We start from the raw sequence: 24,692 nt of genomic DNA on the forward strand, positions 1-24,692 counted from the left end.
GTGGTGGCCAGGAGCCAGAAGCTCTTAGTATCTTAGAAAGGGAGGTGTCAGCCATATTTGCAATCAATATGGTGTCCTGTCCAATGTAGAAGCCCCGTTCAGCAGAATTCATGTGGGGTGTGGGAGGCATGGAGTTTGGGGGTAGAGAAGTTTACTTGGAAGAGGAGGAAAGGAGGCAAAGCTAGGGTCATTGGAGGAAGAGGGGGAGGCAGTCAAGGAGTTCAGGGCTTACAGATACAAATAATTGCTTGCAAGACTGGCATTTAAATTTGTACAGTATGCCTTAAAATTCAATACATAACAGAGCATGTTTGACATTTCAATTAATTACAGTATAAGTGTGTGTGTGCGCGCTGTACTTCACTATTCCCAAGCTATTCTGCCATCCAAATGAGAAATAATATCTTGTATTTCTGAGGGTGCTTTTTCAGCTTCAAATTTTGTGTGATGCCTTCCTTCCTCTTTATTTTTTTCCTCTTCCCATCAGCTCCCTAACTGGCGGCGCTACCTTAGTACGGCCCTTTCTTTTATTTGTTACATTTACGTTTTTCATCTAGTCAACATACTGTGGCCAAAAGCCCCCTACAGACCGTTTTCTTCTGCCACCTTCTCTCTTCTTTCGTGTGACAAGATTTCTATTTTACAATAGTTCGTGTCCACATTGAAATAAATTTTGATTAATACAGTTTGAAAGTTGCACTAGTAGAACTATTCTGTGAACTTCTGGCGTTCTTCAGATATTAGCTGCTAATGGTGACAAAGGACTTTCCCCTCACAGCATTCAAAAGTGTTCACTCGTCGCAAATGAATAGAGACTTATTTATTCTAGAGGCTGTTTTTAGGGAACGAGGTATTTGCTTAGGTACATATTAACACATTTCCTCAGGTACAGTGGAGCACGGATCATTATTTTTCCTAAAAACGAGTAACTAGATGAAATGGAGAGGTACTTTCCAACCATATGATATGAATATCCTTAGAACTTAGCAGTGCCCCTCTTCACATCAGTTGTGTCCTTCAGGAAAGTGCTTCCTTATGAATGAACAAACACCTAGTTTTATAACCAATCTCATTTCCATTGTCTTCTGTGTTACTGTAATTGAACCTTCCTTGTTGTCCTTAAAAGCTTAACTAGTCCCGGCAAAGCCATGATTACAACAAAACAGAGCAATCACGAATATCTCAGTAAAACATAAACTTGTATTTAGACAGGTTTTTTTTTAATAAGCATAAATTTGTGCATTGTAGCCATAATTCTTTAGGCTGTGGAAATGTATAATTGCCTTATTTACTCTCAACATGGAATAAACGCCCAGTCTCTCTAACTGGTTTTGCCTGATTCTTTTATTCTCTCTAGCCTGCGGTCATACAGTATACCAGGGCAGCCCAACTTTTCATACCAAGTGGGGCACAAGAGTACTTGGACATGGAACTTGCAGGCCGCACACTGCCTTGTCTTCCGCATGTGGTGTGTGGAGGTGTGTGTGTGGAGAGCAAACTCAAAAATTGATGCCCATCCCCACCAAAAAAGGCCTCAAGGGCTCTGCGTTAAACCACTATTCAGTCTTGATAATTCCATTATAAACACACACAACTAGTGGGATAACTCAGTAAAGCACTGTGATTTTTGGCTGAAAGAACTCCTATTCCTCCCCATTCCTGCTGTTCATAGGAACACTGCAGAATGTCAGAGTACCGTAATGCCTAGCATCCATTATAATTCCAGGGTTTGGCTAGCACATTTTAATTGTTGCCTCTCAATATTATTATTATTATTATTATTATTATTATTATTATTATTATTATTATTATTATTATTATCCTCCCATAGATAATCAGCCCTATCTTGAGCCAGAGGCTCCTGTGCTTTAAGCCAGTGTTTCTCAAAGGGTGTGACACACCACATTGGTGTGGCAGGAGAGGATGGCGTGGTGGGAAGATTCAAGGACAATCAGAGAAACATTTAAACATTTCAGTACAGTATGGTATGGTGTCAAATCAAAAATTTGTGTGTGTGTGTGTGTGTACACATACCTGTACAACCAGAAACAGTATCCATGCCTCTCTTCAAGAGCATTGCTATGCTGTAGTTGTCCATGACATATTGTTGTGAACAGGGATTTTCAACTCTGACGAATATGAGATTACCTGGCAAAAGCAAACTCACATCTCTCATTGAGTTAGTATACCTACTTAAGGTACATATGTAAGAGGCTCATTTATATTTATATTTATATTTCATTTATATTTATATTTTTGGAATGATTCGTGTTCTTAGCTGCATTGTTTTATACTTCCTGGATGTTCCATGATCGTATTATAAAGTAGTTGTGTTCTTTGTTATAAATTAAACACTGCTAGGAGTTTTATTTTTGTTTCCCAATGTATTTCTTATCAATAAAAAATTAGGTGTTGTGCAAGCAAAATTTTATTCTTAAAGTGTGGCCCATAGAATTTTTTTGAGAACCACTGCTTTAAACACATCTTGATCTCAACATAGGGAAACAGAAGGGGTCAGAGTCAAAGCCCTGGTATGATGAAAAATTATTCCAAAGAACTGTGGCGTACTTTCATTTTGCTCTTAATTGATTTAGCCCAGGTATACCCTTCTGGAAAGTACGGCAAATAAATAATGAACTCGTTTAATTAATCTTTTTATTAAATTTCTATTCCACCCTTCCTCCCAAAGGAAGGAACAGTGTCCTTTTAGATTGCAGTAATAGATGGATGGGTAAATAAAGAATAAAAGTTGCTTTATTTTCATGATTGATCTGCCTTTTGCAGAATTTGGATTATCTTTGGAGCAGAATAATTTATTTAGTTTTTGACATAGTCAGCTATACACATAAGAAATATTTGGACAGACTGGTAAATTTTGAGTGGGTGCCTATAAATCTGGTTTTCCTCAATAGGCCAATATTTCCCGCAGATTTTTGGTGTTGCAAGAACAGAGCCCACAACTGTTGACGAGAGGGAGAAATGTGTTGCGGAATCAGCGAGATCAGAAATTTATTGGTGATTGGAAATTTTTTATAAATTATTTGAGAGAAAATACACAATTAAATACGTTAGTAGGATTGCAAGAGGCTTTGTAGTAAATAATAAATATTGTTGTAAGAGGAAATAAGCAATGATTATGTTCGATATGAATATTAAAGCAATGATATATGGAAGAAATATAAAAACAAAAAGGGAATAATTTTGGAAACCATATGGAAGGTTTGAGGGAAGTCCTGGCCAAAGGAGGCCAAAATATTAAATGATTAATATGTAATAAATTGTAAAATATATTGTATGTTTGTAAAACCAATAAAAAGGATTATGGAAAAAAAGAAAAGAAATGTGTTGCGGAATCAACCATAACACTTCCACAGAAACATATCTCCATTTGGGACTGTGATTCTGGTTTGGCTTTTATGGCCAAATTACATAAGATGCTAGTCTTGTTTCATCAAGCATGCTTAACCTACCTTTTGTTATTTTGAAGAAAAAGCAGCTACAGGGTTCAAAGTAGGCCCCTCACCAGTTTTCGGCTGAAGCCTCTATCCTTCCTAACCTGGTTGCTCCCCCCCCCCCGAAAGGTGCTGTTTGCATTGGGGAGCAAAAAAGAAAGAAAGAAAAGAAAGCCAGGAAGGAGTGGTTTTCATTAAAAACCAACAGAGAACCCCAGTCAGGAGCATGTTCTGGATTGCAGCCCTGCGGCTGCTTTTTCTCCAGAAAGGTTAAAGCATCTTTTCTGTCCAAGCTGAGGACCTTTATATTCAACTTGAGTATTATTATTATTTTCAAATCTGAGTGTCCCAGTTTATGACTCATGTTTTATTGTATATCTGCCAGGAAGTGCCAATTTTGATGCAGCTTTTGTTGTTTTGTATTTTCAATGTTGTGGTTTGTTCGTTCATTTTGCGAGTCACTCGGAGAACATGTGCTGTTGGGCCACTGTACAAATGTAAGACAATAAATAAGCACGCTTGTTTGAAGCACATCACGACTAACTTCACATGTAGTTTGACCCTTAGCACCCTGCTCTTGCCTCTCCATCATTGGTCTGCTGCTCTGCAATAATGCATTATGAGGTCTCATAGCCAATGGTTGGGAGGAGATCTTTGGCAAAGTAGTGCCAGAGAAGGAGATCTGGGAGAGAAGAATCTGGCCTTGGGACAGTGTTGTTGTGTAAGGCACAACAGATTCCTTCTCACACAGCAAGATTTCCACTTCTCCTCTGCCCTACAGCCCCCGCTGCCACATGCCCCCAGAATCAGCTCCAGAGGGTTGGAGGACCCTTGAGAGAAGATGTGGGTGTTGGTGCAGATGGCTTCACCAGGGAGGAGCAGAAAGAGAAATCCTGCTTCATGAGTTGGAACTGCAGTTGTTTTTGGCATCTGTCTGTCTTGAAAGATAATGGAGTGTACCTCTGGGCCTGAAGTCAGGCTGCCCTGTTAGCAGCACCAGTATATGCTGTTGGATGCAACTCACAATTGCATTTATCTTCTCACCTGAAATATGCATAGGTCGAAGAATCTGATATGTAGGAAGGAAGTCGTACTATATAGACAAAGGCTCAGAGTTCAATAACTTTTTATTACAGGTTCAACGTTTTTTAAAAGACCTTTGTTTTCATACAAGGAAGTGTGTCACTTAACATTTTTTTCATTATTCTCGGATGAGAGACTGAAGTCTAAAATGGACTATTTCTACTAAAAAACCAAATGAGAAGTGATCAAAGAAATTCCATTTCTCTTACTTTCTTACTCTTTGGTTTACTAAAACAATAAGCCTGCAATTTACGTGGGGGTTACATTTTGGGGGTTGCGCCTAGAGCCAAAATTTCATATTGTCAAAACACATTGGGATCTGTGTTGGGTGGGATTGCCAAAGTCATTTTTCCCGGAACCCCACCTACTCTCTGGCCCCCTTTTAATTTTTTGCCACATGCAGATTGCTAAATGCACACAAATTAAATGTGTGTAAGTTGCGGACATACTTTATACATCAGTACATGGTGAATCTACATAGCTGGGTATCAGTATCTAGAAACAAACTGTTGCATGTATCTTATAACTATGAGTAGTATTGTATAGTGTTCTGAATTGTTTTCTGAAATTGGTGTAAAATTTTCATAATAAATGCAGAAGAAAATTCAGTTTATATGTCTATTTATAAGTGTATTCTTTTCATAGAACACATCAGTAATGGAGGATCAGAATGAAGATCAGTCTCCAAAGAAAAACACACTGTGGCAGGTAGGCCTCTCTGCTTCTTCAAAATGCGGCAAATTGATGTCACCTTTCTCTTCTTTTTCTTTTATTATTGTTTTGGGATTACCTTTGGCATTTCCCCAGCCATAGTGTCTTCAGATGCTATTGGTATGCTCTTAAGTTTGGCATATGCAAGAGCTACCAGACAAAATTCAGGGCTGTATCTCCATTCCAGGAATGCTTCATGTTGTGAACCACCCTGAGATCTACAGGTATAGGGCGGTATATAATAATAATAATAATAATAATAATAATAATAATAATAATAATAATAATAATATTGAAGTTATGGCTTGGGTATACCGTATCCTTCTAAGACACCCCCTATTTTGGGGGACTCTGATTTATGAAAATGGGGGGGAGATGGCCCCCATGTATAAGACGCCCCCAAAATTTGGACATTATTTTTTAGGAAGAAAACCTAGTCTTATACATGGAAAAATACGGTAATTAAACTTTTGGGTTTCTTGGTGGTCTACAACAGGGTGGCAGTTACAGAAACGCAGATGGATAATATAATTACTTTTAAGTTTCATCTTCACTTTTGGAAGGTATGCTCCTGGAGGTTTTAATAATCACAGCATCACTGCTCTGTTGGCCAAAATCCTTATTTTCTTTGTTTTGGGCTCCCTAATCTCTAATGGCACTTTACTCAGCTACAAATGCAGCCGTTTTGGAAATGGATACATTCAACATGCCACTGTCACTTGGCATTTATCATTGGGTGAGCTTCAAGGGGTGTAGTGGTTGTGTGACACTAGCTGTTCTGGCTATAAGATGGAAAGCGGAACAGCGCAGAGCGTGCAGAGCTATAGCGAGTACACTTTTAGCACGTCACCCTAACTCTTTAAGGCTGAAAGGCCTTGGGTTGTATGCAACACCGCACAAGCACTGTTCCACTTGTGCTGCAGAGTTTTCCCTTCCTCTCCCTGCATGCAGATTTTGGAGTGTGCTCAGGGGGTACCAGAGGAGAAAGAAGTTCTGTTGTGCACAACTGGAATGGTAGTATTGGGTACAACTCAGAGCTGCAAGCTGATGGATTGTATTTTCTTGGCCAAGAAATATACAGTAGTATATTGCTGTGTGGTTATGGAAAAGTCGCAGGCTCAGTTTGCCACTTGGTTATCCACGCATGCCCTGCATGTATATCAGGAATTGCTACTCATTCTAGGCAAATGTAAATTACAAGGATGTTATGTGTCTCCCCTAATGTTTGTTCTACTTCGTTTACAACCCTTGAATAAGTTGTAAGGTTCATATTTATAAGTTCCAGGAGGCTTTTTCTGAGTTCTGAGGTGGACTGTCAGTGTTATTGCTTGATGTCTGAGGCCCCTGTGGGCTATCGCCAAAGTTCAACAATGGGCTTTGTCTAGTGCCTTTATACATGGTACTGTGAATTAATCTTTGTGGATCTTGAATTTTGGATTCCTTGTTCAGATTCTGGGCATCTGTTTTGCCTTTTGCAGTCACTAGGTGGTGCTGTGAGTGCAAATGATTGAGATTCTCATCAGAGATTAGGAATATAGCTGACATGCTGTTTTTAGTACCCTAAGATTAATAACTGTGGAAATTACCCTAACAGCTCTCCTGTCTTTGCTGAATCTTGTTTTATTTTGTGGACAATTTGTAGAGATTAGAACATTTTTCACAGAATACAGTCAAGTTAGGATAGATGCCTGGCTTGATGCAATTTCCTAATGCACTTAGATACTTGATTTGGTAGCTGACCCAATTTGTTCAGGTTAGCTTTACGTGAAACCACACTTGTTATGTCAGACTGCAACTCTTGCAACAGTTTCAGTTTATGAAATTGGATCAAGTTGTTGTGAAAACTCTTGTGCCATGTTCATGCTGTATATCTTAAAGGCAGCAAACTTATCTGTATCTAGCCACTTAACTAGCTAGTTTGTCATTATCACTATATACGTACGTCAATCAAAAGTATTGTTTGTTTAAGAAACTGGTCATAAACAACTGCTGGAATAATGTGCACAACTTATTCCTTTATGGGGCAGGGGGGAGATCAACTGACAGCAATTCAGATGCTGAAATCCATAATAGTACCCACATAGAAATGAAATGTCAAAAGAATGTACCAAATGTGTGCAGATCCAAAATTCTGATCCAGAGTGCAAAAAGGTGTTCCAATAGCTGTTTTGTTTTTGATTGATTGATTGATTGATTGATTGATTGTTGTTGATTTTAGTTATATCTAACCTTTTCCCCAAATGTAGAATTTGAAATGCTGATATGGTTTAACTTTGTGTTCTTAAAAAAACAGATAAGCAATGGAACTTCATCTGTGATAGTCTCAAGGAAACGACCATCTGAAGGAAACTACGAAAAGGAAAAAGACTTGTGTATTAAATATTTTGACCAGTGGTCTGAATCGGATCAGGTTGAATTTGTGGAACACCTTATTTCACGAATGTGTCATTATCAGCATGGACATATTAATTCTTACCTAAAGCCTATGTTGCAAAGGGATTTCATCACTGCTTTACCAGGTAAGCTGTATCACATTTAAAAGGGGGAATATACAAAAATATACAAAATGAGTGTGTGCTATGATCTAATGGAGTTAATGGAGTCAGTACCTTGCATATTTCAATAGTCAGCTATGTCTGAATAATTGCAGCGGCCACTGGATGCCAGTATTGTTCCATCTAAACATAGAATGTGCCTTGTTTGTCTTAAAATCTGAAGTGCAAACTGTATTTTAAACTTCTCAAACTTACATGCAAGACTTGTGTTGCATTTTTCAATGCTGTGTTTCCTAGCTACTGTTAAAAACTGTCTCAGAGGTAAAACAAGGTCCATACCTTTTCAACTGACCTCGTTATTTTGGTTTTCATGCACCAGGTGCATTGTATTAAAACTAGCTTAGTAACTTTTATTTCTGAATGTTTTATTTCACAACTGGATGAGTAGTTAAAGAAAATGCTTCATACACTTGCTCAGTATGAGACCCACTATTATTGTGCATAGTTGTAACACCTCCTTGATCCTAGACAGATAAGCCCACTGAAGTTGTTGTCACTTCCTTTGACAGCCATCAGGACTTGGATTGTAATTAGTTTTAGACTTATTTATGCTGATATGGGCCTTCCTATTCCCCAGCATATTGATCAGATATATTCACTGTTTCATGCCTAGTATAATCTTGATATGGATGTCTTTGAATATTATAAAACCCTAGATAAAAGGGGAGCAAGGAATGGACTGCTGCAGTGATGCTTGGCTTCCTTTTGTAAACTTGAAGACTTTTATGACCATTGTGCAATGAGTGCATTAAATTAACTTTCCTGCAGTTCTGGTGTCTGACCATGCTGTCTGTTTCTATCCTGCTCATGGAGCTCAGAGCGGTGTACTTAAGGTGCCCAGGCAATCCTCTCATCCCAGACACGGGCCAGAGGCACTCATAAATGACATATGAGTAACGATTCCTGTGTGTTTTGCTCACACATCCCAGCTAGTTGGAAACTGTAATACAAAACAGGCATGAGAAACTGGCTGTGTATCTCACGGCCTTGTCTCATGAGGAAGGACCCCGTAACCTAGCAGGATGCTGTAGGGCAGAGAGCTTTTTATGGCATGGGGAGAAGAGTGGGATTTGGGGAGGTATTACTGTTGTACCAAAAGCTTGAGGGTCTGCCTCTGAAGCCATAATGGATAGCAAAACTCGCTATGGCATGGAATAAGTGAAAAGGATAGGTGACAAGTGCTGCATGGGCTGCTGTCGGTGAGAGTGGCAGGTTGATGCAGCAAGCAAGCAGGTTCTGAATCTAAAAACAAGCAGAAGGTCAAAGCTGTATAAATTGGTAAGCGGTTAGACTCATCAGTATTAGGCTCACCAGACAGGTAATTTTTTTTCTTTTTAAAGGTAGCCTTGTGGTTGGCAACGGGCTGGCATACTTTAGTTGAGTCTGCAGAAACTCCCTATGTGACCTTGAGGAAGTTGCTTTGCTTTGTTCACCCGAAACCTCTGCATGCCTTTCTTAAAATTGTATGGGCTATTATTTACCTACAGAGGTGATGTAAAGAGAAAGAGCAATGGTGTGGGTCCTCCAGAGGCATCCTGAGATATCTATTTCTAGTATATCTTTCTAAAACATTTAGTCAAGCACAGGCCTGTAGGGGTGATAATGGGCTTACCTGAAGAAATGAATTTTTGGACCTTTCCTCCTTCTCTCTGCTATACATAAGGGTACCTGCTGTTAGCCTCCTTTGTCACTTTTTCTCACTCCTGATTCCATAGTTTTTTCCATGCTCTTTCCATAGCCTGGATCTAGCTTGCACCCTAAGCCAGGGCGGTCCAACAAGCAGCCCAGCGGACACATGTGGCCCTCGAGGCCTTTTCTAGCTGCCCTCGGCAACATTTGACACCCTCCCTCCCTTCACAGCCCTCATGCTGCCTTCCCAAAGCCAGGCAAGCGAGACCCTGGGCTTTGAGAAGGAGGCATGAGGGCTTTTGACAGGGACCTGTAGCCCCCACCCCCCATTTCCTTCCCAAATCCTAGTTGGCACTTACCCATCTTTGCTAAGAAGGTGGGAGGGCCTTTTTGCAGGCTAATACTTCTGTGGGCTTATTTACAAGGCTGGCCTGTGCCTGTTTCCTGGCTACATGGGCATTGCATATATGGACCATGCCAGTTTAGTAGTCCTGAAACCTTACGCCTTTTTAAAGGCAGCTGTAATATTTGTTCTCCTTCCCCGCTGTTTTCCAGTCTTTGGTATGAAAATTTTAGACCATCCATAGCAGGAGTCGGCAACCTGCGGCCCATGGGCCACAAGCAGCCCACGTGGGTCGTTTAAATGGCTCACAAGCCGCCACCGAACCGAGCCGCCCTCTCGGCGAGTCACTGCGCATTGCGCTAAACCAGCGTGGAGCAGGGACTCGCTTCTGTGGCGCCGGAAATCGTGTCTGTGCAGACCTGATCCGGCCCATGGAGCAATCTCCGTGGGAGTGAACCGGCCCAGGCAAGGTAAACCTTGCCGACCCCTGATCCATAGCAAAAGGCACTTGGAATTGCTGGAACACCCTTGATTTCTGGCGATATTTTACCATATAACACGTGCCAGCTTTGATGAAATATTAAATGCCTTTAATTTCACATTGCAGTATCTAGAATCTTCAGTCATGTGCTTTAGAAAATTTCCATTGCCCATTTGGGGGAGGGAAGATACTAGAATTTTGGATCTTCTAACAGCTGCCCATTGGCCTTTCAATATACTTTCTGCAAAGGTTTTGTTTGGTTTATCTTCACTGAGCAATGAAATGCCTATCATTTGGGCTGCACGAAACCTTGGTATGTGATACAAATTGTGCATTCTGTATGAAGAGCAGTTTCCATTTCCTGTGACGTGTTTGGTTAGTTTGTGATTGTAAGGATGGTGTCGTATTACTAGCACTGTGAGCGAGCACCAAGTGGCATAGAAAGATTTGTGTTCTGGGGCAATCTTAAAATCTTACAAATCAAGAGGGGGGGGAAAGATGTTTGCATAGTCTTGATTATGGCACACACATGGCCTTGGCCGATTATCCTGTCAGCTGTTCTGAATTAATCCCATAATTGGCTAATGCCACATTAAAATAAAATGTTCTGAAAAGGATAGTCTCGTATAAACTTAAATAATGCTCAAGTTGCTCTCGCTTGCTTCCATCCATTCTGGATTTTGCACCTGTCCGCATGCAGACAAGATGGAAAATAGTTGTGGTCTCTGGCTTCCTTTGAGTGGAAAAAGTGATAATTATGATATGAACTTTCAAGAAATGGCGGTAGAATGTTTAGTTTGCATAGTCTGTCCTTGTCAAGTTAGTTTGTGGTTAGCGATGAAGGCGTATGCTTCAAACGAGGCAAGATGTATTGTCATGCTGTGAATAAGATGTTGTTGAAATAGAGCCTGGAATTGACCCTGCAGGTGTTGTGTTTAGATAGCCTCAACTTTTCTTTCTGCTGGGTTATATTTTCTTGAAAGTTTCCCTGCAGTGTACTTTTTCATAGAACATCAGACAGAAACAATGTCTTGTGGAGAAGGAGTGCTGCAGCCTGAATAACTGTACCCTTTTGCATTTTTAGCTATTCTCCACTGCTTAGTTTGCTCTATGAAAAGGCACTTTGCAACAGTTCAATCTCTCTTTGCACCTAGCAGGCTTGGATTGAAAAGACCATTTTGTTCACTGAGTTAGCTCTTTGCCCTTGAGTTCCTGATAGAGCACTAGGTGACCCAAATGTACCTTTTTATACACCAGGGTGTAAGTTAATGGTTTGAGATACAGTGGTACCCCGCAAGACGAAATTAATTCGTTCCGCAAGTCGTTTCCTTTTGCGGAAATTTCGTCTTGTGAAGCACGGTTTCCCATAGGAATGCATTGAAATTTAATTAATGCGTTCCTATGGGACCAAGCCCGAACCGGCCCCCGCCTGGCCATGGGCAAGGTGGCCACGGCCAAGAAGGGCGGCGAGATTGAGAGCGGTGAGTGAGCGGCTGCGGCGGCGGGAGGAAGCCGGGTGTGGGGAGCGGGGCCGCAGTCAGGGAGAAGCCGAGTGTTTTGGGCTGGCAGCAGCAGGGGGGGATTGGGCCTGGCTGGGCCCAGCTGGAGCCTCCTGCCGCCTGCACCGAGCGAGCGGGGAGATCGCCCCCTCCCCGCGGTCCCAGCCCAAGCCTGAGCCCGGCGGCGAGATTGAGAGCGGTTCTTCTTACTGTACAGTGGTACCGTGCAAGACGAATGCTTCGTTTTGCGAGTCACGGCCATAGAAAATTTCGTTTTGCGAGTCACCTAAAAAATCGCAAAACCCTTTCGTCTAGCGAGTTTTTCGTTGTGCGAGGCATTCGTCTTGCGAGGTACCAACTGTATCTGTCACTAGGCAGTTCTTTCCTTTACCATAGTAGATGATTGTGTTGGACACCAGATTCCCATTGGCCATAGCCAGCATTCCCAGTGGGTAGGGGAAATGGAAGTTGAAGTCCCAACAACATCTGGATGGCTATAAGTTATCCACCCTTGCTTTATAACTAGAACAGTGTTAGAAATTCACCAGGCGCATTTTGCACCTGGCTATCAACCACTTGTGATCAAGTGAAGATGCCCGGATGGCACCTGATGTCTGTCTGTGATATTTTAGCTGCACATACTGAAAAACATGACTTTAGAGCTGTCTGGCCCCAAAATGGCAACTAGACATTCTGTTTTGATGACTGTAACGCTGGTGTAAGAAGATATTTGGCACCTAGCTTATATATCTGAGTTTCTAACACTGAACCAGAAGGATAAAAATTCCTTATATTTAAGGAGCAAAACTGACCTGGGGCTATATATAACCTGCCTAGTCAACTTTGATGGCTTTCCATTGTCCTGTTTAGCTTTTATCTGTTTTTGTATTGAGTAACTTTCAAGCAGTGATGGTCTTTTGTGGCCTTAGGAAAGAGTTATTGAGCATATAAGGTAAATCAAGAATTCTAATAAACTAAAGTAAGTTATATTTAAGGGGAAAAACCAGTAATTTTTAGGTATGGAATACTGTTTCCTGTTTCTGTATGTAATACTAAGTATAATATATTAAATATTGTCATAAGCCAACCATGTCACCAGCAGTGTGTGTTCTTTTCTTAGTAGTACAGCAAACCAGGCACACACATGTCTGTGAACACTAATTTCAGTAAAAATACATCCTTTAGTTCTGTTGCACATGGGATAAATCACCACACTAGATCAGTCATCAGGATTTATTTGTTCTGATTGGTTCTTTCCCACATGGGATCGTTCATTAACTTTTGTTTTAAAAACGATTCCGTTAAGATAAAAGATGGAGAAGGCAGGAAAGGATATAACTAAAATCTGGTCAACAATTCTGGCAGGTCTGCCTCTTACTGGCCAGAATAGGTAGACTCCCATACATTATAATGGCTGGCCAATATCTATAGGAGGATGGATTGGTCTACCTTGAACTGTAGAAACTGAAGTGTTTAGATTTTTAATTTGGGCTCTGATTACTCATAAACTGCAATCTCAGCCTATATAAGCAACCAAAGTGTCCAAAGGTTGAATGTTGCTATTGGAAAGTGAGCTGCTGCTAGCTTCCATTATAAAGTCTTAGTTTCATCCATTAACTTTGGATTATAGAATTGTTTTGACCTGCTCCATGCCAATTCTGCTTCACCACAAGAGAGAGGATGCTTGTGAAGTCTGAAGGAAATTAAACTGTTTTTGAAATGCACAAGCTGTTAACATTTTTAAAATTTTTCTGTCATCTCTCAAAAGCTCATTGCCACTTCCGTCTTCCCATCTAATAAAGTCACCATAGTTAGATGCCGCTGGCACACTTCTTATGAATAGCTTTTGTGGTTGGTACTTTTGTTTTTGTCTTCCATCTGTGTTGAGGAGGAAGCTTTGCCCTTTGATTTCGGCTGCCCCTGAACTATATAATGTGCAAGAGCACAATAGTTTCCTCATCAGATGCCAGAGTAGTATTGACACAGGGTTGTGGGTACTCTGTGCATCAAGGAAAATTGACTGGCCACGTATTGAACAGACATGGCTCATGCCATCCTTCCTTTATTCTGACACTTCAAAGCTTGGAAAGGGTTATAGTTCGGAAGCCTCTTCACTGACCACTGCAAATCATACTTAGCTTCTTTTCTGGCTTCCAACGGGGCATTAGCCACACTTTACCAAGCTTGTCTTTGCAGCCGTAACGGCTTGAAACTTCTTTAAACATCAAAGCCGGGATTCTCAGGCTACTGAATTCTGCAGCCAATGCCAAATTATGTGGTGGTTTTCCTTTGCTGGCTTAGAAAGTACATATTATTGGTTGCTAGGCTTGTACAAGTTGAAACTTTAGAGCAGCGTGTCTAGTTCAGGATGGTAGCACCAGCTGCTGAGCTGTTAACTGCAAGGATGGCGTCCCCTGCTCCCGAAATAAGTTTCCAGCCAAGCAGTGCAGAGACAGAAGAAAATGCATCAAGAACAAATGCTCCGAAGAGCTCCGAATCTCTTTCAAGAGATCAGGAGAACACTTTCCTTTTATATCCACCTCCACACTTTCTCAGTGTTACCCTAAAAATGTGTCAGGAATGAAATACCATGACTGTCAATCACCTGCCTTCCCTAGTACTATGTTAAGCGGTTAATAAAATATCAGTAACAGTTTAATCCTTTTGAACAATTGTCTCCTAATTCTGCTGGAGAAGACCATGACATTTTCCTGACCCAAAGAATTTATCCCAGGACTTCTTGCTGGAAAAGTGCTTGGGGGCTCCTCACCCCACAAAATAGTTATCTGTAGGATATGGGAGAACCTTGGGGCTCCCCCTCAAAAAAAAGAGAGACTTGGGTCTCTGCTCTACAATTTGGGTGGCTTTTCAATTTGTTGGCCAACCAGCATTTCAGTGTTCTAACTAGTAAAATACCGTGTTTTTTAGATAACCAGTAAAAGAGTTTGAAAAGCCAAGAAAATAATAAGCTTGCCAAGTTCTATCCATAACTCACTAGGTTCCTGGGAAGAGGGTTGTTAAAAATCAAACACAGGCAGTCCACGTGGTGGGTTAATTCAACCATGTTGATTCTTCCAGGCAAATATACTAATGTGTTAGACTGAAGGTTAGACACGTAAGAAAAGACCAACAAGTATGTAATGTATGTGGATGTCGTGTGTGTGGGTGCCCAGTTATTTTACTTTAGACAAATGGTCTGGAGAGAAAATGGCTTGAGACTTCTAGTTGAATGTAGATGCTGGTCTGATCCAGCCTCTGCTTGTGGGCATGCCTTTGATAAAATGTTTTTTTAGAAGCCTGGTAACCAATGTTACCATAAAGAACGAAGGCCAGGATCCAGAGCAGTATGGAGCTTTGAACTGGAGTGGCAAGTTCCTAGCCATGTGGCAAGCCACTTTCAAAACAGGTTCGGGGGTGGGTGGGTGATGGGATCTGTTCTTAGGGAGAAAATGTAAAAACTTCACTGGGAGCAAGTGAGCCTTTGGGCATGCTTAAAGTAGCTCTTTGGATCCCAGCCCAGGCATTTTTTCAGATAACATCATTTGGATCCATAGGCACTTTGTCCCATAGGCCTAAGAGCTCCTCAAAGTCTATCACAGTGCTGTGCAATTTGCTATATAGTCAGTGTTACATTGCATTTATCCAAAATTGTGCAGTAATAAATTGGATATAAATATGTGAAAAAAGGCTAAATCTGTTGTGTGTGACTTTTCCCCTGAGGCAGTACAGCTTCATAGCATGCACAGTACATTTGCAGGCAAGAGAGTCATTGGCTATGAAAAGACTGACGGTGCTTTCTTTTTCTTTTCTCTCTTGCTAGAGCAAGGCTTAGATCACATAGCAGAAAATATCCTCTCCTACCTTGATGCCAGGTCACTCTGTGCGGCAGAGCTGGTGTGTAAGGAATGGCAGCGAGTTATTTCAGAAGGAATGCTATGGAAGAAGCTTATTGAAAGAATGGTACGAACCGATCCACTTTGGAAGGGGCTATCAGAAAGAAGGGGCTGGTAAGTATCTGTGCAAAATTTGCTCCTTTGCTTTAGAACAGACACACGGGGCCCATCTGGTCAACTTAAACTCTTAGTGGAAAGATTAAAGGTAAAGGGACCCCTGAACATTAGGTCCAGTTGTGGATGACTCTGGGGTTGCGGCACTCATCTCGTGTTACTAGCGTACAGCTTCTGGGTCATGTGGCCAGCATGACTAAGCCGCTTCTGGTGAACCAGAGCAGCGCACAGAAACGCCGTTTACCTTACCACCAGAGCGGTACCTATTTATCTACTTGCACTTTGACGTGCTTTCAAACTGGACATCCTCTGCTCGTGGTTTGTTCTTGCCATAGCAACAGTTGACTTGTCAAGTAGGCAGCTTTAAGGACTACAGCTGCTCTTGCCTTTTACCCTTAGTGCAGGGGTCCCCAAATAATAATAATAATAATAATAATAATAATAATAATAATAATAATTTATACCCCTCCCATCTGGCTGGGTTTCCCCAGCCACTCTGGGTGGCTTCCAACATAACATTAAAATGCAGTAATCTATTAAACATTAAAACCCTCCCAAACTAAGGCCTGGGGGCCGGATGCGGCCCAATCGCCTTCTGAATCCAGCCCGCGGACGGTCCAGGAATCAAGAGTGTTTTTACATGAGTAGAATGTGTCCTTTTATTTAAAATGCATCTCTGGGTTATTTGTGGGGCCTGCCTGGTGTTTTCACATGAGTAGAATGTGTGCTTTTATTTAAAATGCATCTCTGGGTTATTTGTGGGGCATATTTGTGGAGATTTGTGGGGCATTTTTCCCCCCAAAATATAGTCCGGCCCCCCACAAGGTCTGAGGGACAGTGGACCGGCCCCCTGCTGAAAAAGTTTGCTGACCCCTGCCTTAGTGCATTTTGCAAGGCTTGTTGTTTCTAAACGCAAAATTTCACCTCTCTCTTTTTTATTATTATAGGGATCAGTACCTGTTTAAAAACAGACCCACAGATGGCCCTCCTAATTCATTTTACAGGTCACTGTACCCAAAGATAATACAAGATATAGAGGTATGTTTTCGAAAACCTTGTTTTAAACTGTACTGAGTTTGAAGCTGCGTTTTCATGAAACTTCATTCTTTTGCCATGCTTTTTAGAAATGTGTTTCGGTGTTATAAGGATCTTCGGTAGAAGTATTTTAAAAAAAGAATTATGAGAACGAGCAGCCGTGGATTTAAAGAATTGTGGATTTAAGAAGTGTTACCGTAAAGTAAGGAATTGAGAAATGTGAAAGTATCAAAGCAGAGTAAGTAAGTTGATGTGATAAACTCACAATAACTTACTGAGTTGGAGGAGAAGAAGCTAATGTATGCTGATCCAGGTTTTCCGTGCACATGGAGCTGGTCTGCAGATGGTGGCCACTCCATTTATTACAGCAGAGGCAAAAGATCTATGTGTGCGTTCTTTTGTTCTCTCTTGAGTTTGGTGTATACGTCAGCATTTCTGTGCCCAGAGGATCAGGGCTCTTGGCCTTACCAAAAGCTGAACAGAGCAAAGCTTCCAATATTTGCAAATCTCTTTACTCAGTTACAATTACTCAAATAGGGCACAGGAGAATCTAGCTTAGCCACTAATCCTGCCCTGTCGCTAGAATAGGGCCAAGTAACTATTCCTGCTTAAAAAAAAAAAGTATTAGAAATATAAGTTTAGATCATCAAATTTCTCATTAGGCGTTTCTTTCTCATAGCATATCGCAAGCCTGATGATAATTGGATTACATAGGTCTCAAAGCTTTATTATCATGAGAATTTCTGTTCTATCTAACCTTTGTGCTTTGTGCTTTTCTGGTGGTGAAAGCAAGGGAGAGTGCAGTGGTTTAGAAACTGGGAGAGCCGGTTTATTCTTGGAGAGTATTTATAGCTTTTTAGTAGGCCTGGGCGTAGAGATGTAAAATTTCCAGAAATTTTGAAGCTTGGAAAAAACCCAGTTTTTTTTTTCCAGGAAAAAATGGAAATTTTTGGGAAAATGGGAAAAAATGCTACATTAGCACTTCTTTTTTCTTTTCCAGATTGAAAGTCATTCTGTTACTTTAGAAACATAAAATATGACTATGGACAATTTTAATGGGCATAAAATTATCACAACTAGCGTATTAAAAATAAAGTGTATCCAAACAATTATTACAAACAGAATTTACTTTTAAAATAATATTTATTTGTATTTGTAACAAATGGAGCAACAATCTCCTGAACTGTTTACTAGTTTATGTGGAACAAAAAAACCTCCACAAAACAATTTTAAAAAATCCAGAAGTAACAATTATTCATATTTCCTCTCCACAGTATTTTTTTTTTTAAAAAAAACCACATTCTTATAAAAAGAACTGAAGAAGGAAGTGGGACTAAGTTTCAATGAATGGGCATGAAATTTAATCAGAATCATTTTCTGAGCTGTAATTAAGTATATACTTTCAGGCCCTTTTTGTTGCTCTATATTTTCTTCCAGTGCTTTGAAGCCTAGTGAAGAGGAACAGAACCAATGCATACCACACAGATGCAAAAACAAAACTGAAACCTTTTTCTTTTCTGGTGACAACAGCACCTCCTAAAGGAAGAAATGTATCTTGTTCTTGCATTGGAGAGTTCCGTTTGTAACGTAGGACTTGCTTGTCCTCACAGAAATAAGAATAATCTGATACATATTTTTTAGAAATGATCTATAAAATATTTGAACCCCTTATCTTAAAATATTTTATTCATCGTGTTAAAACATTCCATAATTTATTTTTTTCAATTTTTCAGAAAAAAACAAAAAAGTCTTCAGGAAAAAACCCGTTTCCCCCCGAATTTTTCCGTTTTTTCCCCAGGCCTTCACATCTCTACCTGGGCGATATATCGATATATCGCCCAGGACTGGTATGAGAAGCAGACCTCGATGTCTGCCTCACTCAGCAGTATATCGCTGGTGAAACCGCCACCATTCCTGAGTCCCTTTGCTAGCAGCGTCCACTGGAGGAAGTCAATAGTTCCTTCTTCCAGCAGGCAGTGCTAGCAGAGGGCCTCAGGAGTGGCGGCGGTTTCACCAGCGACATATCGCTCAGTGCGACTGCCACCCCACTCTGCCCTCATACGACGCAGAGGGAGAAACTAGCTGTATCAGCGAGGCGCTGATACAGCTTGTGCCTCCCTGTGCATCTTTAAGCTGCTTGACTGAGGTGCGTGCAGCTGCCCTTGCCTCAGTCAAGCAGTTAAAGGAGTCCCCGGCTTGGCGCTGGCTCCGGCAGGGTGGGGGCTCGCTGAAACTGCTCAGCTGAGGGGAGCACGGTTGCCGCTCCCCGCAGCGAGCAGTTAAAGGAGCCCCAGTGTTCCACCCGCTTGCATGAAATGCACCGGGGCTGTCTCAGCTGGGGAGGGGGAACCTTCTCGATCCCCTGCTGAGCTGTGCAAAGAAGTTGCCTGGGTGAAACCCCCTCAGCTCTCAAGGTGAGAGCTGGGGCAGTTTCACCCGGTTTCTCACAAGCAGGGGCCAAGGCATCTTGTTTTTTCAGCATTGCAGTATATTATTATTATTATTATTATTATTATTATTATTATTATTATTGATTTGAATTTATATACAGTGGTACCTCGACTTACGAGCGACTTGACTTCCGTATTTTTCGACTTCCGAATGACCCCCGGAAGCGAAAAAGTGGCCGCCGCTTCCGAAATTTTTGACTTGCGAAGGGAAAGCGGCGGCACGATACCTCAACTTACGGAAATTTGAATGCGCTTTTTTCGACTTCCGAATTTCCCCCCCGTTCCGAGGCGGCGCCTTCGACTTGCGGAGATTTCGACTTATGAGCGCGCCTTCGGAACGGATTAATTTCGTAAGTCGAGGTACCACTGTACTGCCCTATTGCCGGGGGTTTCAGGGCAGTTCACAGAGTAAAATCAAGATATAAAAGCACAAAATAAAAATAAAAGCAGCAACCCATTAGCGCCCCCCCCCCCACGAAAGAGCACATTTATATAGCCAAACCGCAACGTTTGGCTGGCGATACACCATGATGTTGAAAAGCTGGTATCGCCCAGCCCTACTGTTTAGTGGTTACAGTAAAAAAAATGCCATTGAGGTACAACGTAATACAAATAGTTTTATTATATTTGTTATTTCCCAGCAGTCTAATCTTCTTTTTTTATTTGTTTAAATTTGCAACCTGCACAGTTTCCGAAAGGTTGGGGCCACTAATTCATTTTAAAAATGTTAATAGAAGTAAATCAGACATGAAAAATGCTAAGAAACTTTCCTACCCCCTCCCCTCCTGCTGCTAGAAGCTAACAAAAAAGAAAGTTTTTCAAAAGATGCTTAGGCTTGGACATCAACAGATCACCAAGGAACAAAAATTACACTACTGTGGAGCAGCTATTTCTAGGGGGGACACAGAGATCTGAGGCACATAATTTTTCTTGCTACTAATGTGAGCGGAAGACTGTTTAATTTATTGTGATTAGCTACATCAGTGCACTGATTCAGTTTAAAAGGAAACTGTTAAACTCAATGGCAGTGAGGAATTATGCATAGTAGAGTTGTAACCTGGCCTTTTTGACCCCTCTTTAAATTTGGGGCCAGAAATACATGCAGCTGCAACTAGAAGTTGGCAAGTGATATTGTAGACTTGACATCAATGTGTGTTTAATCCCCAGCAAAAGTCTTATAAGAACACAGTGTTGTGCCTAAAACACACAACATTCCATTGTGTTTGGGAGGGGGCGATTATTGGAAATAGGTAAATGATTTCTCTGCTTCCACAATGGCAGGCAGTTGAGGGCAATAGTTTTATGAAGAGGCTTTCTTGTATTCAGGGTGGTCCAATAACTTCTGGTACTGCCTGGATCCATTGTGCTGACCTGTCAGATTTAACTGTTTTAGGAACTCCCTTAAAGGGAAGACTAGTTTTGGGTTCTTCCCAGGAAATTTTATTTAGGTATGCAAAACTTGTTTTTGTGGAAATCTGACTTGGTTCAGTTAATCATGTGCTTGGACACAGTCCCAAAATATTGTAGTACAATTTGACTCTTATTAGCAGACTGTGTTAATAGGCAGATTGCCAGGTGTACTGTTGATCTCCCAATTCTAAATCCCTGGGCCTTTTCCATATTATCCATGATGCTGGGCCAAATTCTTCATTATTCCTTTAGAATTAGTACAGATATAATTTATTCCTCATGAGCAGTTACAAACACTATTTTTTGCTCTCCTGTCTTGTGACATATGGAAGCTCCCTGTCTCTCCCCTCCGCTGCAAGATTTTGAAGCGGGGATAGAGAATGTGGCCAGACTATTAAAAAGATTCCACTTATTGGACCCAAGGAAGGGAGGGTTAAAATATCCACCTACATTCCCTCCGTCCCCTGAGACAAGATAGAAGAATGGGGATAGATAGATAGATAGATAGATAGATAGATAGATAGATCCAAAAGTGACCAAGAAATTGAAGCATTATTCATTACAAGGATTTCTGGGCAAATCTATTGCTTGATTTTCAGCATATTTCTGGGCAAATCTATTGCTTGATTTTCAGCATATTTCCAGGCATGCTGGAAAGATAACACCATGGCCAATATGCTTCCTTGGAATAAGTAAACTAAAATGGAATTTCACTTCTGTGAACACTTGATTGGAGAATCTCGGCCCTACTTGCCCTCAGAATTCCTCCTCTTTCCACCACTGCCACCACAGACACTCTTATAGCTGCTGTGGAGCTGTTTCAGGCGCTATCGAGGGCAGGGACCAAAAATGAAAGTTAAGAGCTGCACACAGATTAAGCAGCCATCCCGTGGGATGCTATTGTTTTACTATATCACAGCTGAAAACGTCCCTCCAGGCACATGGTGCTCACCGACAGCACATCAGCTGGCAAAGGGCTTATTAGTAGAGCCCCAGAAATGGAGTGAATATATTGAGCTTGTTCCTATAAGGGAAAGGGACACCTGACCATTAGGTCCAGTCACAGACGACTCTGGGGTTGCGGCGCTCATCTCGCTTTATTGGCCGAGCAGGAGCTGGGACTGAGCAACGGGAGTTCACCCAATTGCGGGGATTCAAACCACCGACCTTCTAATCAGCAAGCCCTAGGCTCTGTGGTTTAACCCACAGCGCCACCCGCATCTCCTCATTATGTCATATTAACCCTCAATTGCACTGAAACAGTAGGGTCCAGACACGCAGACTTCCTACTTTAGTAAGAATTACATGTCTGGCTAGAAGCCTTTTTTAAAAAAAAGAAAAAGAAAACCCACGTGTAATTGTCATGGTACAGCAGTACAGTACAGCAGGACATAATACAGCAGTGGCCCTAGACTGCTGAAGGCAGTTGTAAATTACAAGGCTGATAAATTGGAAATACCATCCAAGGGAAACGGTCACTTTCCATAGCTGATGCTAGGACTGCATGCACTCAGTACTGAAATAAATAAAATAAGCAATCAGGCAGCTCAAATTTTGTACTAAGAAAAAGATGGATTCCATAACCCCTATAAAGTCTGAAAGCTTTGCATAATTTCCCTCCACAATTCTGCTATTTTCAATATGGAGGATGCTGAAATCTTAATGCACATCTTAACGCGAGGGGAAGACTCGTGTGGGAAAAGGTGCTCCCTAAGGCCGATGCCATTTCGGTCTTCATAGATCGCACCCAGAGCCTTGGAATTGGACCAGAGCTTAGCCAGTTCAGCAAGAAGATGACTGAATACGCCCCACCTGAGCCCAACTCCTTCTAAAGGCCAGGCATCGGGATTCAGAAATGGAGTATATATCTGTACAGTCTTCAAGGGCAACCTCAGTTAGAATATGCTGAAACAATCCATGAGGCGTCACAAGGCATCAGTCACAAGTATGGCAAAATGAAAGTGCACCAGTGTTAGGTGCTCCTGGTTCTTGGTTTTGTGATTGGCCTGTTATGCCTGCATCAGATCTGCATATATTAGAAATAGGTTTCATACCTGCAGCCTCCAATGTGCCTGGTTACAGAGGGCTGCATTCAGCAGGGCCTTTTCCTGATGGTCCTCAAAGGGCCCACCCACTCAGCTATATTTAGTTCCCTCAAATCCTTCTGCTTTGTAGTCGCATATGTTTCTACTCCTGCCAATTTCTGTGCAGCTGTATACTTTTTGTGTATTGTGGCTACTTTCCCAGTATACTGGCAACTGACACGGCAGAGGGGATTTTACAAATTCTCAAAAATACAAAATATTTTCCCACAGTAGCAACACCACATTAATGTGTCTCTGAAATCACATCTACTCATAGAATTAAACGGTGCACCTGCATGGATCTTACTGATTCACAGCTCTCTGGCCTGAGGATGAATAACACGCTCCAGTTGCTTTGATTTGCAGCCCACATTTATTTCTGGTAACTTTATAAAGGAGCTTTTTAAAAATCTGAAAAATTGCACAAAATGGAAAGCATGTTTCTCCCTAAACCCTTAGGTAGAATTGTTTTGACTGGTTTTTTATTTGGTGAACAGGCGCTTATGTGCAATACCTCAAGAATCAGTGGCATGCCAAAATATTTGACCGATTCAAGTGGTGTCCACGTGGCCGGTGTTAGGAGCTGTAAACAACTGAAGCACATATGTATAGCCATATGAATTAGCCAATTAATACTTATCAACTGGGTTTCTGTGTTGAGTACAACCTGAGTCTTGCAGGGCTATTTTACGCCCATCCAACATGGACTGAATTTATTTTAAATCTATGTTTCCATCAATTGTTTGAAGGGGAGAAAAGACAGGTTTATATCAAGTTTCCCATTTTGTAATAAATGCATTTCCTGGAAGTGTTTATACTACCTAAGAGTACAATCCAGAACTTGTGGTCATGCAACTCCTGTGCCTTTTGTACAACTGTCTCAGTTGTAGTGGTGTAGACAAAGAGGAGCAACTGTGAAATTTACAGGTTTCTCCTTGGCTGTGTGTTCGCATGCAGAAAACAATGCAAGGTCACTTGTTTTAAGACAAAGTTAGGTGTGCACAATCCGGAATTATGGGTAAAACAGTGTTTCCCCATGAGAGTGTTTCCCCATGAGAGGGAGGGAAAGTAAATGTCCACGCTGTTTGGCTATTTGCCACACTAGTAAATATATAACTACTGCAGAGATTTCCAAACTTTTCATGTTGGTGACACACTCTTTAGACATGCCTCATTTCGTGACACAGTAATTCTGTTTTACTAGCAAGCCAGAGGTTAAACTAACCCCTTTCCGGCCCTGGGAGGAGCACAGGGAGAATTTGCAGACACACCTATACACTTGCAGTCAATGCACTAATCTGTCGTGACACACAGTTTGGAAAGCTCTGACCTCTATTCCCTCTCTTTGCAACGTTTGGAGAGGAGTTAAAATCTTTTTTGTTGCCAAAACTGCACCACTGCTGCACCTAAGTAGGCTTGGGGGATAGTGTAATGTTTACAAAACCCAATTTTTTGTGGGATGTAAAACCTCTGTAGGGAGTTGCAAACCCCACAAAACAGTCCAAGACACAGAACATTGAGTTAGATGGAAAAGAAAACCAGGTAATTGGGGAAGGGAGAGGAATTAGCCGTCTGGTGGGAAGTTACTGATGAAGAAGCAGAAGATGTGGCCATGGCACAACAGAATGCTACTTGCCAGGCAGAAAAGGCTAGTGAAGACTCAAGACGAGGGGTACAGAGGGGTACAGGAGGCAGTTATTTCTCTATGCCTCTTCCTCCATTGAATTGTGCTCCATTACTCCCCTTCTCTTTCTCCCTCCCAGGGAATTGAGCAAAAGAGGATGACAAAAGAGGCACATAGATATAAAAAAGGTACAGAGAACCATTTCATAGTTCACACCTGGAAGTTATTTATGTGTCTGTGTGAACCTCCCAGCAAATTGGATGGGTGATGCATAAATCAATAGTAAGGGCTGCGTGAAACACTGTGCAAGCAGAGTTCCACTTGTGCAA

The 24,692-nt window shown here is 41.5% G+C and overlaps 1 protein-coding gene across 6 annotated transcripts in view; it reads left to right on the forward strand.

The window, feature by feature from the left end:
* The window catches only part of FBXW11 (F-box and WD repeat domain containing 11), a 77,652-nt gene that overhangs the window by 40,139 nt on the left and 12,821 nt on the right, over nt 1-24,692 (forward strand). For all 6 annotated transcript variants that reach the window (XM_033142815.1, XM_033142812.1, XM_033142814.1 and 3 more), the window contains 4 exons: nt 5,181-5,243; nt 7,540-7,765; nt 15,574-15,760; nt 16,708-16,798. In XM_033142815.1, the coding sequence (XP_032998706.1) occupies nt 5,181-5,243; nt 7,540-7,765; nt 15,574-15,760; nt 16,708-16,798 (567 nt within the window). The remainder of the gene's footprint in view (nt 1-5,180; nt 5,244-7,539; nt 7,766-15,573; nt 15,761-16,707; nt 16,799-24,692) is intronic.

Source organism: Lacerta agilis, chromosome 3, assembly GCF_009819535.1.
Source record: "Lacerta agilis isolate rLacAgi1 chromosome 3, rLacAgi1.pri, whole genome shotgun sequence".
NCBI classification, from domain to species: domain Eukaryota; kingdom Metazoa; phylum Chordata; class Lepidosauria; order Squamata; family Lacertidae; genus Lacerta; species Lacerta agilis.